This window comes from Octopus bimaculoides, chromosome 25 (genome assembly GCF_046866305.1).
Source record: "Octopus bimaculoides isolate indiv1 chromosome 25, ASM4686630v1, whole genome shotgun sequence".
Lineage (NCBI taxonomy): Eukaryota > Metazoa > Mollusca > Cephalopoda > Octopoda > Octopodidae > Octopus > Octopus bimaculoides.
In genome coordinates this window covers 8,447,429-8,464,539 of record NC_142952.1, presented here as the reverse complement: position 1 = coordinate 8,464,539, position 17,111 = coordinate 8,447,429, and the positions used below count along the sequence as shown (strand labels likewise).

Below are 17,111 nucleotides of genomic sequence, written 5' to 3'. Positions count from 1 at the left end.
AACTGTGCTTAAATAAAGCTAATACATTCAGCTTCAGATTAGCACCAGTTGAGAAAAGAATAAGATGAAAAGTATTCCAGCTATTTTCTAAACTGAAGTTGAGAAATGCTTTTATTAAAATTAATGTAATTTATGATGCATTTTATTCAAATATAATATGGTTCGAAAGACTTCTGGTTTTGAGAATAATACAATTTACAACCATTAAAATTCATAGTTGTTGTCAGAGGCCTTAACCTGAGAAGTGTACAGCCTCACCTCCTGGTATTTAAGCCATCTACCTCAAGAAATTAAAGAATTTCTATTCACATTTTTAATATGATTCTCTCTAAGATTAATCAAGTTTCACCAAGAGCTCAGTCTGTTTCTAGTCTTGTCACTATGCCTCTTACACGCGTCTCACACAGCCACTCCTCTTTATAACCAGAGATGTTTTTATAGCAACATAGTTTTGCTGTATCAGGGTTGATTTGAGGCTAAATTACAACAAAATTATTACTGAGATAGACCAACGACGGAACCTATATGTAGTTACATGACCTGCTAGAAAAAGTAGCTAAAAAGAAATTTCTGTCTTCAAGAAAAAAAATGCAAGATTATATTCTTTTATAAAGGAATCCCAATATTTGGAATATGGATACTTGCTATCTTTTATTCTTTCAACTTTAGCTGCTTCATCATTCAGTGAAGAATATTGTTTTAACCACAGGATAGCTCTGATTGTAATGGATCTGTGAGAAAAGGCGTTCCAGCCATGACCATTTTGTTTTATTCTTTTCTAGAAGTAATGAATTCCTAAGCGAACATTATATAATAATATAAACTTGCATTATTATTATTTTTTTTTCTTGAAGACGGAAATTTCATTTTTCTTTTTGTCAGGAAGATTTGGTTGCTCTTTCTAGCAACTCGTTGCCTCGTCTCGTTCCGTTCGTCACTTGTTGTTTAGTCACGAGATGGATCTGATTGAGTACATATGATCAAAGACGTCCCAACTGTGACCATTCCGTGACATAATGGACGCTACGCGTATATCTGTCGGTCAGATTAAAAAGATTCGAAACACCGAATGTCTCCTTATGACATTGTGGGTGTCATATTTGTGATCGAAAGTGCGGCTGGAGACAAAGTCAGCTTCACTCGTTCATAGTTAATATGTCACGGGGTTATTGTTGAAGAAATACGGAATTCCTGACATTGGTAAACCTCATTCTAACAAATATTTACATTGATGAAAACGTATAACATATTGATTAAGTGTTTGCATTTGAAAACGGTAAGTTGATAAACGTTCGTTTCGATTGTGTAATAATATATGTAAATGTAAATAATAGAATTGTGTTTCACTTTGATCATAACGTAATTATATTGATGGGAAAACATGTAACAATAGGAAAAGAAACCATTTTTCGTTTTGACTTGAGCGAATTTCATTGTCGTTCTCTCTCTCTCTCTCTCACACATACAAAATAGATTTATACATGTGTATTTATGTATGTACGTGTATATAAAAGATAATAGGTATATATGTGTGTGTGTGACTGACTACAAAGTGCTGAACGAACCCTCGCCACTTATACATGAAAAAAAATACATGGCAACACACCTTCATTCATTCATTCATTCACTCTCTCTCTCTCTCTCTCTCTCTCACACACACGTTTTTTTCATATACGCGTACATACATCCTTCACATTCTCCTCGCTTTCACTTTCTGCTCTCACATGTGTATTAAACGAATATACAAGATCCGATTTTTTCCTCATAACTTTTAGGAAAATGGACATCTTTTATTGAAATACCTTTCAAACGGCACAGATTACGATTATAAAGAAATTTGAGGGGAAATTTATTTTTGGTTTGAGTAATAGAAAAAGTCTAAGCAACTGGTTACTTTTAATGGCGAAACAAACACGTTGAAATAATTACAGAAATAGCGATGGCATAACTACAGGGTTTTACCCCCCAGACTTTGGGGGGTAAAACCCTGTAGTTATGCCAATAGCGATTCACACTTTGAAACTAACAATTGTTTAAAATTTCAGCACGATCGCATGAACACTACTTGAGTGTTAAGCGCACAAACAGACAGACACACAAAACAATTTATATATCAAGATATATATATACATATATATACTCTGGTTGACGTGAAATAAAGCAGTGACATCACAAACAATACTAAATGAGGAGAATATCCTGGATATGGACACTAGGAACAATGTACTCCTGTGGATTTAGTAAAGAGTTTGGCACAAAATACTCAATGTAACTGAATATCAGAGAAGGCCTAAAGATACAATGACTGAAATCACTTGTTCATATATGTATAATCACTATTGTCTATTGAAATATTGGTAATGTTTCACAACCTGAAGGTATATCTGTATTCAGTAAATGTGTTAACACATTCAAAAGTAAAGTTCAGTTGTTGAGGTAAATGTAGAATTGTAGTAAAATTTCACTGTCGTATCTCTACTTTTTAATCATCTTCAATATCTTACACTATTTCTCTGTCATTTCAGAATATCAGATGACATTGGCATTAAAGCTATAGCATCAATATATATTGACATTTACTGACAAAAGGAAGATTTTATACAGAAGAACTACAACTCCATTGCAATAAATTTACTGAGAGTTAGTTCTTCGGAGTGAGACATTGCTAATCGTTGCCTACAAGGTGCATGAAATGATTTTATATTCCATCTAAATTTGAACAGATTTTTTAATGAATTTGCTACTGTTTTCTGATACCAACTGAGATAACAATTGATGGAAATATTGCAGTAGAAGGGTTTTCATCAGTGCAGTAATAAATAGTGAAATCAATATTAATGTAATTGTTGTGTGAAAAGAAATATTAAAGAAGAATGGATTTTCCTGAAGAATTACCAAAAGAGGTGAGAAAATCGTCATACCCCTGTGATATCTGTCAAAAGACATTCTCTCTAAAAAGTAGCCTCAATAATCATAAAATTGTTCACACAGGAGAGAAACCATTTCACTGTGATATCTGTGGTAAATCATTCTCTCGATTACAAACCTTAATGACTCACAAATATATCCATACTGGAAAAAATCCATATGGATGTGATACCTGTGGTAAATCATTTGCTACGAAAAGCACATTAACAGAACATAAACGTATACATACAGGAGAGAAAGCACATTGCTGTGATATCTGTGGTAAATCATTCTCTCGATTACAATCCTTAATTACTCACAAATATATCCATACTGGAGTAAAGCCATATGGATGTGATACCTGTGGTAAATCATTCACTCTCAAAAGTCTCTTAGAAGATCATACACGTACTCATACTGGTGAAAAACCATATCAGTGTGATATCTGTGATAAATCATTCTCTGCAAAATGCAGGTTAACACGACATAGACGTATACATACAGGAGAGATTAACTGTGATATCTGTGGTAAATCATTCTCTCGTACACATCATTTAATAATTCACAAACGCATCCATACAGGAGAAAGGCCATATGGATGTGATATCTGTGGTCAATCATTCACTCTAAAAAGTCACTTAGAAGACCATAAACGTACTCATACAGGTGAAAAACCATATCACTGTGATATCTGTAATAAATCATTCTCTCGGTCTCCTAACCTAACTCGCCACATACGTATTCATACAGGTGAGAAGCCATATGAGTGTAATATTTGTGGTGAGTCATTCTCTGAAAGATGTAATTTAGTTACACACAAGTTAATTCATACAGGAGAGAAGTCATATCGCTGTGATATCTGTGGAAAATCATTCTTTCAAAAAGTACATTTATATTCTCACATACGTATGCACACTGGAGAGAAGCCATTTCACTGTGATATCTGTGGTAAATCATTCTCTTATAGATCAGGATTAACTGTTCACAAACGTATTCACACAGGAGAAAAGCCATACAGCTGTGATACCTGTGGTAAATCGTTTTCTCGAAGATCTGGCCTAATAAAGCATGTACCTATTCATACAGGTGTGAAGCCATAATACTGTGATATCTGTGGAAAATCATTCTCTCATAGTTCTGTCTTAATTATACACAAACTTATTCATACAGGTGAGAAGCCATGTCATTGTAATACCTGTGGTAAATCATTCTCGTTAAAAGTTCGGTTAAGTAAACACAGATACACTCATACTGGACAGTAGCCATATCTCACTGATGTCTGTGATAGATCATTCTCTCAAACAGGATAGATACCCTATTCTGTGATATTTGCAGTAGAAATTTGTCAAAATAGTGATGTAGCCAAGCACAACTGCATTCATGATATGTCAGTCATTAAAACAGTACAATGAAATAGATAACGATATGTCAGGTTGGCAGTCATTAAAACCATCCACCAAAAATGGAAAATAGAACTGAAATGTTTTTCCTGACTCATTGAGGACTTTGAATGAAGCTTTCCTTTTTCTTATGGTAGCATTAATTATTAATTTATTAAATATATTGTATTGTTTATTGATTGATTAGCTGTTATTAAAATGACTTGTGTTTAATAGGATCAAATTGTTGTTCACTTTACATTTTACTGAATTCAGTTATGTTTAACATTACTTATTTTGGTTATCCTTAAATTTGCAATCTGATTCATTCTCTGTTTTGGACATTCTCTAAAACTGTGCTTCCTCCAATCCAACTTAAACAGAGCTAATGCATTCAGCCTCAGGTTAGCACCAGTTGAGAAAAGAATAAGATGAAAAGTATTCCAGCTATTTTCTAAACTGAAGTTGAGATATGCTTTTATTAAAATTAATGTAAAATATATTGTATTGTTTATTGATTGATTATTGATTAGTTGTTATTAAAAACAGGATCAAATCATTTACTTTCGTTTTCCATTTTATTGAACTTGATTACTGTATATACTCATGTAAAAGTTGAATTTTTTAGACCATATTTTTAAGGTAAAATTTATGGGGTCGATTATTACATGGATACCACAGAGGATATGATGATCTCTATTGCTGAAAATATTCTTTAGATAATTAACTTACACAACATGAGTAGAAATTAATTGGAACGGAATTTCTGTAGTAAGACGAGAAAAGATCTATTTTGTTGCTGTGGCTTAGTTCAGTTGTGCTTTGGCAGACTCCAGCCATTCAGAGCTGGAGGTGTAATAATACAAGTAGCAATTTCCACCCAGCTGTATTGTGTACCCTTATTTTAAATAGCATGGGAGTTGCGTATTTGATGGCATAGTGGTAACGTTGCCTTTGTTCAACATGTCACATTGTTTGTGTCATCCCCAACAACTCGCAACTCATTTGATAAACATCAACTTCCACTCTGCTTCACATAGACCTCAGTGTATATAGTAAGTCATGCGATTTTTTCTTGTGTTTCATACACATTATATTTGGTTCCCTTTCATATGCAAGATTATTCCTTGTTACCATTTGCTAACATGTCAAAGCTGTTTATTGTTTTCGTTTCAAAGAGGCACATTTTTCACGTAATGGCTTTGTTTATTTTCTACTAAACATTGGGTGTATTTTGTCTTCAATATGGCTACTGACCTTCTTCACGTGTGTATAATATATATAAATATATATATATATATATATATATATATATAGGCATTTTTGTCATGGTAAAGAATGCCATCTTTCAGTTGTCTCAGAAATGTCAAAGAGAACAAATGGTTTTGTTCGTTAATTTCCGTAAAAATTTTTATTTACTTTTGTTTTAAAGTGAAAGATGTATGTATGTGTATATGAAATGGATGTGTGAGCGAAGGATTGTGTTGTCATGTATATGTACATACATAAACATGCATACGGCGTAAGATCGCCGTGCATACATCTTTTTGTTTGTATGTGTGAGTGCCACTTAGCCATCACTCTCTCTGTCTCACACTTACATGCATAGAAAAAAGATGTATGTATGCATGACAATACATCCTTTCACTCTCTCTCTCTCACACACACACATGCATAAATGTATACAAACATACATACAATAACACGTGCGTATGTGACTGACTACAAATACATGGAAATGAACTCGGCCTGCAAAAAGTAAATAAATAAATTTTTTACGGAATTTAACGAAGTGTGCGGATAAAAACGACAGATGGCTATATGTATATATACATATATATATATATATATATATATATATATATATATATATATATATATATTACAAAGAAAATTGAGAATGCATACACAGAATAATCAATATATTTATTATAGTAGTCAATTCGGATCTATTTCAAAACTGGGGCACCAGTTTTCATTTATGTTTTATGTAGTGTTTTTGGTACCGAAAGACTTTCAAACTTCGTATACTTATCTATTTTGTGTTATAGAACAGAAAAAAATTTTTGTATTCGAATTTATTTCGTGTAAAAAATTGTCTTATTTCTACTAATCACTGACGTCTATTCAGTTGAAAACAGTTAGCGCTGTAACGGTGTATATCGTATTAATCCCCTAACCCTAACTAGACTGTTAACCCTAACCCTAACTCTAGAATCCGAACTCTAAAATTGTTACACACATAGATACGCACAGCGTAATTTATTATATAAACAATATATGCGTATAAATTACGATTAAACCGGATGAAATATGTCACAGGGAATAACATTTTTATGACCGCCCAGCAGTAACTCTGTTCAGCTGAATAGACGTCAGTGATTGGTTGAAATTACAGAAATACGACAACTTTAACATGGAATAACTTGCGATGTACGGTTTTTTGTTAAGAAGACTAAGAGTAAAAGATGTTTTATATGACACATTCTACCAGTGTCCCAAGTTTCAAAGTGTTTCGTTAGTGTTTCGTTAAGAAAATACTGGTGCCCCCGTTTTGAAATAGATCCGTCAATTCGGTATAGTTTCGTTATTCTTTTGTTACTGTCAACATAGTTGTCATTTGAAGCACGTGGTATCGTTATGGTATTGTTCGTTAATTTCCGTAATTTTTTTTTATTTCTTTACTCCTCCTTGGAAGGCGACTATTTGCTTTGAAGTGAGAGCAGGAAGTTGAAAGAGAGGAGAATGTGAAATGTTTGGACGTGAGTTTATATGTATATGTATGTGTGTTGTCATGTATTTTATTCCATGTATGTATAAGAGACACTCACTCACCCTCTCACTCTCTCTCTCTCTTTCTCTCTCTCTCTCTCTCTCTCTCGCTCTCTCTCTCTCTCTCTCTCTCTCTCTCTCACACACACACAAATCTTTCATATACACGTACATGCAGAAATACATATGCTTGCAGGTAAGAACGAACCGTAGCCTCTTAGACATACATGCAAAAAGAAAAACAAAAAACATGAGAACACACCTTTACACACACACACACTCTCTCTCTCTCTCTCTCACTCTCTCACGTGTGCATACATACATACAAAAAGGATGTATGTATGTGTATATGAAAGATATGTGTGTGAGGGAGAGAGCAAGTGAGTGCGCTTTACACATACATGCAAAAAAATACAGACATAACACCTTCACTCACTCTCTCTCTCTCTCACACATGTCCATTTCATATACATGTACATACATTTTCACTTACTCTCTTTCACTTCCTGCTCTCACCTCAGAGCTTTCAATTTCTGCTCTTACTTCAAAGCAAATTGCTGCCTTCTAAAGAAGAGTAAGGAAATAAAAATTTCTTAGGAAAATTATCGAACAATACCACATGCTTCAAATGACAAGTTTGCTGACAGAAACGAAAGAATACCTAGTTCGCACATACTATATTGATTAGCCATTTGGTTTGAGCAAATGGAGGCATACTTAGCTGTGGACAATATTAAGTTGAAGCTGCAACAGCTACACATTTTGTTGAGTGCCATTCCTCGTCCTTGGTGGTTCATTTGAAAGATCTAATCACAGACACACCTGAAGGTGCTTCATATTTATCAATGAAACATGAAGTCCTTCATCGGACATTTCTATCAGGGGAGAAAACATTTCGAACTCTAGTTAACAAAGAACACTTGGGCGATAGGACACCAACCCAACTCCTTTGCAGAATGCGTGAGCTTACGGTGGGTGGGTCATTTGCAGTCAAATGTACAAGCCATCTCTGAGGTCGGTTCAGTGGATCAGTTGGTTTCCTCTTTGTCAACATATTAGATTACACTGGAGGCAGTCCAACTGCTGTTTCTCCTTTTTTGTCTCCAGTAGCATCTCTATCGTTGGATCTTAATTCGTTGCAAGCAGCTACTCTTTAGCTAGAGAAATCAAACTTTTACGTGCTGCATGGAATTATTCACCTCGCTGAGGGGCATACAGTCGTTCTTTCTCTCCTGCCTCTTCATCGACACTGCTGGTTTATACATTAAGTAAATGTATAAACAAATTCAAAAGTAAAGTTCAGTTGTTGAGGTAACTGTAGAATTGTAGTAAAATTTCACTTCCATATCTTTACTTTTTAATCATCTTCAATATCTTACACTATTTCTCTGTCATTTCAGAATATCAGATGACATTGGCATTAAAGCTATAGCATCAATATATATTGACATTTACTGACAAAAAGGAAGATTTTATACAGAAGAACTACAACTCCATTGCAATAAATTTACTGAGAGTTAGTTCTTCGGAGTGAGACATTGCTAATCGTTGCCTACAAGGTGCATGAAATGATTTTATGTTCCATATAAATCTGGACAGATTTTTTAATGAATTTGCTACTGTTTTCTGATACCAACTGAGATAACAATTGATGGAAATATTGCAGTAGAAGGGTTTTCATCAGTGCAGTAATAAATAGTGAAATCAATATTAATGTAATTGTTGTGTGAAAAGAAATATTAAAAAAGAATGGATTTTCCTGAAGAATTACCAAAAGAGGTGAGAAAATCGTCATACCCCTGTGATATCTGTCAAAAGACATTCTCTCTAAAAAGTAGTCTTATTAATCATAAAATTGTTCACACAGGAGAGAAACCATTTCACTGTGATATCTGTGATAAATCATTCTCTCGATTACATATCCTAGTTACTCACAAACATATCCATACTGGAGAAAAGCCATATAGATGTGATACCTGTGGTAAATCATTTGCTACGAAAAGCACATTAACCGAACATAAACGCATCCATACAGGAGAAAAGCCATATGGATGTGATACCTGTGGTAAGTCATTTGCTACGAAAAGCACATTATCCGAACATAAACGTATACATACAGGAGAGAAAGCACATAGCTGTGATATCTGTGGTAAATCATTCTCTCGTACATATCATTTAATAATTCACAAACGCATCCATACAGGAGAAAGGCCATATGGATGTGATATCTGTGGTCAATCATTCACTCTAAAATGTCACTTAGAAGATCATAAACGTACTCATACAGGTGAAAAACCATATCACTGTGATATCTGTAATAAATCATTCTCTCGGTCTGATAGCCTAACTTGCCATGTACGTAGCCATACAGGTGAGAAGCCATATCAGTGTAATATTTGTGGTGAATCATTCTCTGACAGAGGTAATTTAGCTAAACACAAGTTTATTCATACAGGAGAGAAGCCATATCGCTGTGATATCTGTGGAAAATCCTTCTTTCAAAAAGTACATTTAAATTCTCACATACGTATTCATACTGGAGAGAAACCATATCACTGTGATATCTGTGGTAAATCATTCTCTTATAGATCAGTATTAACTGTTCACAAACGTATTCACACAGGAGAAAAGCCATACAGCTGTGATACCTGTGGTAAATCGTTTTCTCAAAGATCTGGCCTAATTAAGCATGTTCTTACTCATACAGGTGAGAAGCCATAACACTGTGATATCTGTGGAAAATCATTCTCTCATAGTTCTGTCTTAATTAGACACAAACTTATTCATACAGGTGAGAAGCCATGTCATTGTAATACCTGTGGTAAATCATTCTCGCTAAAAGTTCGGTTAAGTAAACACAGATACACTCATACTGGACAGTAGCCATATCTCACTGATGTCTGTGATAGATCATTCTCTCAAACAGGATAGATACCCTATTCTGTGATATTTGCAGTAGAAATTTGTCAAAATAGTGATGTAGCCAAGCACAACTGCACTCATAATATGTCTGTCATTAAAACAGTACAATGAAATAGATAACGATATGTCAGGTTGGCAGTCATTAAAACCATCCACCAAAAATGGAAAACAGAAGTGAAATGTTTTTCCTGACTCATTGAGAACTTTGAATGAAGTTTTCCTTTTTGTTATGGTAGTATTAATTATTAATTTATTAAATATATTGTATTGTTTATTGATTGATTAGCTGTTATTAAAATGACTTGTGTTAAATAGAATCAAATTGTTTTTCACTTTATATTTTACTGAATTCAGTTATGTTTAACATTACTTATTTTGGTTATCCTTAAATTTGTAATCTGATACATTCTCTGTTTTGGACATTCTCTAAAACTGTGCTTACTCCAATCCAGCTTAAATAGAGCTAACACATTCAGCCTCAGGTTTGCACCATTTGAGAAAAGAATAAGATGAAAAGTATTCCAGCTATTTTCGAAACTTTTATTAAAATTTATGTAAATATATTGTGTTGTTTATTGGTTGATTAGTTGTTATTAAAATGACTTGTGTTGTAACAGGATCAAATTATTTACTTTCGTTTTCCATTTTATTGAACTTGATTATTGTATATACTCATGTAAAAGTTGAATTTTTTAGACCATATTTTTAAGGTAAAATTTATGGAGTCGATTATTACATGGATACCACAGAGGATATGATGATCTCTATTGTTGAAAATATTCTTTAGATAATTAACTTACAAAACATGAGTCGAAATTAATTGGAACGGAATTTCTGTAGTAAGACGGGAAAAGATCTATTTTGTTGCTGTGGCTTAGTTCAGTTGTGCTTTGGCAGACTCCAGCCATTCAGAGCTGGAGGTGTAATAATACAAGTAGCAATTTCCACCCAGCTGTATTGTGTACCCTTATTTTAAATAGCATGGCAGTTGCGTATTTGATGGCATAGTGGTAACGTTGCCTTTGTTCAACATGACACATTTTCTGTGTCATCCCCAACAACTCGCAACTCATTTGATAAACATCAACTTCCACTCTGCTTCACATAGACCTCAGTGTATATAGTAAGTCATGCGATTTTTTCCTGTGTTTCATACACATTATATTTGGTTCCCTTTCATATGCAAGATTATTCCTTGTTACCATTTGCTAACATGTCAAAGCTGTTTATTGTTTTCGTTTCAAAGAGGCACATTTTTCACGTAATGGCTTTATTTATTTTCTACTAAACATTGGGTGTATTTTGTCTTCAATATGGCTACTGACCTTCTTCACGTGTGTATAATATATATAAATATATATATATATATATAGGCATTTTTGTCATGGTAAAGAATGCCATCTTTCAGTTGTCTCAGAAATGTCAAAGAGAACAAATGGTTTTGTTCGTTAATTTCCGTAAAAAATTTTATTTACTTTTGTTTTAAAGTGAAAGATGCATGTATGTGTATATGAAATGGATGTGTGAGCGAAGGATTGTGTTGTCATGTATATGTACATACATAAACATGCATACGGCGTAAGATCGCCGTGCATACATCTTTTTGTTTGTATGTGTGAGTGCCACTTAGCCATCACTCTCTGTCTCGCACTTCCATGCATAGAAAAAAGATGTATGTATGCATGACAACACATCCTTTCACTCTCTCTCTCTCACACACACACATGCATAAATGTATACAAACATACATACAATAACACGTGCGTATGTGACTGACTACAAATACATGGAAATGAACTCGGCCTGCAAAAAGTAAATAAATAAATTTTTTACGGAATTTAACGAAGTGTGCGGATAAAAACGATAGATGGAATTATATATATATATTACAAAGAAAATTGACAATGCATACACAGAATAATCAATATATTTATAGTAGTCAATTCGGTATAGTTTCGTTATTCTTTTATTACTGTCAGCAAAGTTGTCATTTGAAGCACGTGGTATCGTTATGGTATTGTTCGTTAATTTCCGTAATTTTTTTTTTTTTTTCTTTTTTCTTCCTTAGAAGGCGACAATTTGCTTTGAAGTAAGAGCAGAAATTGAAAGCTCTGAAGTGAGAGCAGGAAGTGAAAGAGAGTAAGTGAAAATGTATGTACATGTATATGAAATGGACGTGTGAGAGAGAGAGAGATTGAGTGAGTGAAGGTGTTGTTATGGATGCATTCTTTTGCATGTATATGTAAGGCGTACTCACTCGCTCTCTCTTTCCCTCACACACATATCTTTCATATGCACATACATACATCCTTTTTGTATGTATGTGTGCACACGTGAGAGAGAGAGAGTGTGTGTGAAGGTGTGTTCTCGTTTTTTTTTTTTGCACATGTCTAAGTGGCTAGGGTTCGTTCTTATCTGCAAGCATATGCATTTATGCATGTACGTGTATATGAAAGATGAGAGAGAGAGTGAGTGAGTACCCCTTACACATACATGGAATAAAATACTTACATGACAACACACACCCTCACTGACACTCGCTCTCTCTCTCTCTCACACACACACACACATACATATACATTCACGCCCATACATTTTCTTATTCTCCTCTCTTTCAGCTTCCTGCTCTCACTTCGAAGATTTCAATTTCTGCTCCTACTTCTTTACTTTTCCAAAGAAGAGTAAAGAGATAAAAATTTTTAATGAAATTATCGAACAAAACCACATGCTTCAAATGACAACTTTGCTGATAGTAACGAAAGAATATCAGTTGAAGCAGCAACAGCTACACATTTTGTTGAGTGCCATTCCTCGTCCTTGGCAGTTTATTTGAAAGATCTAATCACAGACACACCTCAAGATGCTTCATATTTATCAATAAAACATGAAGTCCTCCATCAGATGTTTCTATCAGTGGAGAAAAGATTTCGAACTCTAGTTAACAAAGAACACTTGGGCGATAGGACACCAACCCAACTCCTTTGCAGAATGCGTGAGCTTACGGAGGGGGGGGGGGATCATTTGCAGTCAGATGTACAAGCCATCTCGCCCCTATGATGGAGGTCGGTTCAGTGGATTAGTTGGTTTCCTCTTTGTCAACATATTAAATTACACTGGAAACAGTCCGACTGCTGTTTCTCCTTTTTTGTCTCCAGTAGCATCTGTATCGTTGGATCTTAATTCGATGCAAGCAGCTACTCTTTAGCTAGAGAGGTCAAACTTTTACATGCTGCATGAAATTATTCACCTCGCTGAGGGGCATACAGTCGTTCTTTCTCTCCTGCCTCTTCATCGACACTGCTGGTTTATACATTAAGTAAATGTGTAAACAAATCCAAAAGTAAAGTTCAGTTGTTGAGGTAAATGTAGAATTGTAGTAAAATTTCTCTGTTATATCTCTACTTTTTAATCATCTTCAATATCTTACACTATTTCTCTGTCATTTCAGAATATCAGATGACATTGGCATTAAAGCAATATCATCAATATATATTGACATTTATTGACACAAGGAAGATTTTATACAGAAGAACTACAACTCCATTGCAATAAATTTACTGAGAGTTAGTTCTTCGGAATGAGACATTGCTAATCGTTGCCTACAAGGTGCATGAGATGATTTTATGTTCCATATAAATCTGGACAGATTTTTTAATGAATTTGCTACTGTTTTCTGATACAAACTGAGATAACAATTGATGGAAATATTGCAGTAGAAGGGTTTTCATCAGTGCAGTAATAAATAGAGAAATCAATATTAATATAATTGTTGTGTGAAAAGAAATATTAAAGAAGAATGAATTTTCCTGAAGAATTACCAAAAGAGGTGAGAAAATCGTCATACCCCTGTGATATCTGTCAAAAGACATTCTCTCTAAAAAGTAGCCTTATTAATCATAAAATTGTTCACACAGGAGAGAAACCATTTCACTGTGATATCTGTGGTAAATCATTCTCTCGATTACATACCTTAGTTACTCACAAACATATCCATACTGGAGAAAAGCCATATGGATGTGATACCTGTGGTAAATCATTTGCTACGAAAAGCACATTAAATGAACATAAACGTACACATACAGGAGAGAAAGCACATAGCTGTGATACCTGTGGTAAATCATTCTCTCGTACACATCATTTAATAACTCACAAACGCATCCATACAGGAGAAAGGCCATATGGATGTGATATCTGTGGTCAATCATTCACTCTAAAAAGTCACTTAGAAGACCATAAACGTACTCATACAGGTGAAAAACCATATCACTGTGATATCTGTAATAAATCATTCTCTCGGTCTGATAGCCTAACTCGCCATGTACGTAGCCATACTGGTGAGAAGCCATATCAGTGTAATATTTGTGGTGAATCATTCTCTGAGAGATGTAATTTAGTTACACACAAGTTAATTCATACAGGAGAGAAGTCCTATCACTGTGATATCTGTGGAAAATCATTCTTTCAAAAAGTACATTTAAATTCTCACATACGTATTCATACTGGAGAGAAACCATATCACTGTGATATCTGTGGTAAATCATTCTCTTATGGAACAGGATTAACTGTTCACAAACGTATTCACACAGGAGAAGAGCCATACAGCTGTGATACCTGTGGTAAATCTTTTTCTCAAAGTTCTGGCCTAATTAATCATGTACCTATTCATACAGGTGAGAAGCCATATCACTGTGATGTCTGTGATAAATCATTCTCCCGTAGTACTGCCTTAATCAGACACAAAAGTATTCATACAGGTGAGAAGCTACATCATTGTAATATCTGTGGTAAATCATTCTCAGCAAAAGTTCAGTTAAATAAACACAAACACACTCATACTGGACAGTAGCCATATCACATTGATGTCTGTGATAGATCATTCTCTCAAACAGGAGAGATACCCTATCAGTGTGATATTTGCTGTAAATCTATCTGAAAATACTGATGTAACTAAGCACAATTGTATTCATACAACAAAAGAACCCAGTACTGTAGTATATGTGGTACATGATTCTCTGTAAGAATTGCTTTCACTACTCACAAATGCATTGGTACAGGAGAAAAATCACACAGTTGTGATATGGTAAATCATTTTCTGAAAATAGTAATTTAATTAAATACAGATGGGTTTATTCTGAAGAAAACACATATCATTGATATTTTGCAGTAAATCATTCTCTGTAACAAATGACTCATCTCTGTATAAAGATACACTTTTTGAAGTAGGTGGGAAATGATCAGAAATATCAGCATTACACTTACTAGCAACATAACAGCTTCTCCATTGTTGGCTCCTCAGTATAATACTTGCGGTCAGCTCTAAAAAGCATTCCTCGAAATGAAGCATATAAGTGATATAAGTGAAATGTTTTTTCCTGATTATCGAAGATGTTTATTTTTTTTTTCATTTACACAATTATTTACAATCAACAGTATAAATTAAAAGATTTCTGAAAGTATTGTTATTTGTGATGTACGGGCTTACCTCGATGCAACAAATCCAAACAAATGGATTGGGAGGAGAGGTAGCGTTGAATTTCCTGCACGTTCCACCAGACCTTACACCAATGGATTTTTTTTTTTTATGGGGACATCTCAAAGATGATGTTTACATTACAAAACCAGTGACAATTGATGATTTAAAAAATGAAATTCGAATACAATGTGTTGCAATTCTAAATGAAATGTTTGTCAATGTTGTTGAATCCATTGTTGGACATTATCAGCTTTGTTTGGAAAATGAAAGAAGGCAGTTTGAACATTTGCGAACACGCAAGAATGAGAGAGAACATTAAATAATTCTAAATGACAATAAATAATCGTTTCTACAACAATTTATTTTCCTGAATTTAATTTAAACTTTTTAGGATTGTATGTATATCAATAAACATCTACTTGAACACAAAATGCATGAGTACTGGGAAGTCAAAGAGAGTACATCTTTTTGGAACACCCTGTATATATATATATATATATATATATATATATATATATATATATATATATGTATATAAATATATATATATATAAATATATATATAAATATATATATATATAAATATATATATATATAAATATATATATATATAAATATATATATAAATATATATATATATAAATATATATATATATAAATATATATATATATATATATATATATATATATATATAAATATATATATATATAAATATATATATATATATAAATATATATAAATATATATATATATAAATATATATATATATATATAAATATATATAAATATATATATATATAAATATATATATATATAAATATATATATATATATAAATATATATATATATAAATATATATATATAAATATATATATATATAAATATATATATATAAATATATATATATAAATATATATATATATATAAATATATATATATATAATATATATATATATATATATAAATATATATATATAAATATATATATATATAAATATATATATATATAAATATATATATATATATAAATATATATATATATAAATATATATATATATATAAATATATATAAATATATATATATATAAATATATATATATATAAATATATATATATATAAATATATATATATAATAAATATATATATATATAAATATATATATATATAAATATATAAATATATATATATATAAATATATATATATATAAATATATATATATATAAATATATATATATATATAAATATATATATATATAAATAAATATATATATAAATAATATATATATATATATAAATATATATATATATATAAATATATATATATATATAAATATATATATATATATAAATATATATATATATATAAATATATATATATATATAAATATATATATATATATAAATATATATATATATATAAATATATATATATATATAAATATATATATATATATAAATATATATATATATAAATATATATATAAATATATATATATATAAATATATATATATAAATATATATATAAATATATATATATATATATATATAAATATATAAATATATATATATATATATAAATATATATATATATATAATAATAAATATATATATAAATATATAAATATATATATATAAATATATATATAAATATATA

At 31.8% G+C, this 17,111-nt stretch overlaps 4 protein-coding genes across 4 annotated transcripts in view; all 4 read left to right on the top strand.

The window, feature by feature from the left end:
* The first annotated feature begins 11 nt into the window (after positions 1–11).
* Positions 12–4,845, top strand: LOC128250666 (uncharacterized). Its single transcript, XM_052976214.2, has 2 exons — positions 12–1,276; positions 2,526–4,845. Exon 2 carries the CDS (start codon positions 2,874–2,876, stop codon positions 4,005–4,007), a length of 1,134 nt encoding a protein of 377 aa, XP_052832174.1. The 5' UTR covers positions 12–1,276; positions 2,526–2,873; the 3' UTR covers positions 4,008–4,845.
* Positions 4,846–4,968: 123 nt separating this feature from the next.
* Positions 4,969–10,543, top strand: LOC149131072 (uncharacterized). Its single transcript, XM_089341962.1, has 2 exons — positions 4,969–5,341; positions 8,459–10,543. Exon 2 carries the CDS (start codon positions 8,808–8,810, stop codon positions 9,777–9,779), a length of 972 nt encoding a protein of 323 aa, XP_089198088.1. The 5' UTR covers positions 4,969–5,341; positions 8,459–8,807; the 3' UTR covers positions 9,780–10,543.
* A 203-nt stretch (positions 10,544–10,746) lies between these two features.
* The window catches only part of LOC106880118 (uncharacterized), a 21,221-nt gene continuing 14,856 nt past the window's right edge, over positions 10,747–17,111 (top strand). The window contains exon 1 of the mRNA XM_052976216.2: positions 10,747–11,103. The gene's annotated coding sequence lies outside the window, so the exon portion shown is untranslated. The remainder of the gene's footprint in view (positions 11,104–17,111) is intronic.
* On the top strand, positions 12,127–15,811 carry LOC106883748 (uncharacterized). Its single transcript, XM_089341959.1, has 2 exons — positions 12,127–13,339; positions 13,429–15,811. The coding sequence occupies exon 2, from the start codon at positions 13,777–13,779 to the stop codon at positions 14,824–14,826; it is 1,050 nt and encodes a 349-aa protein (XP_089198085.1). The 5' UTR covers positions 12,127–13,339; positions 13,429–13,776; the 3' UTR covers positions 14,827–15,811.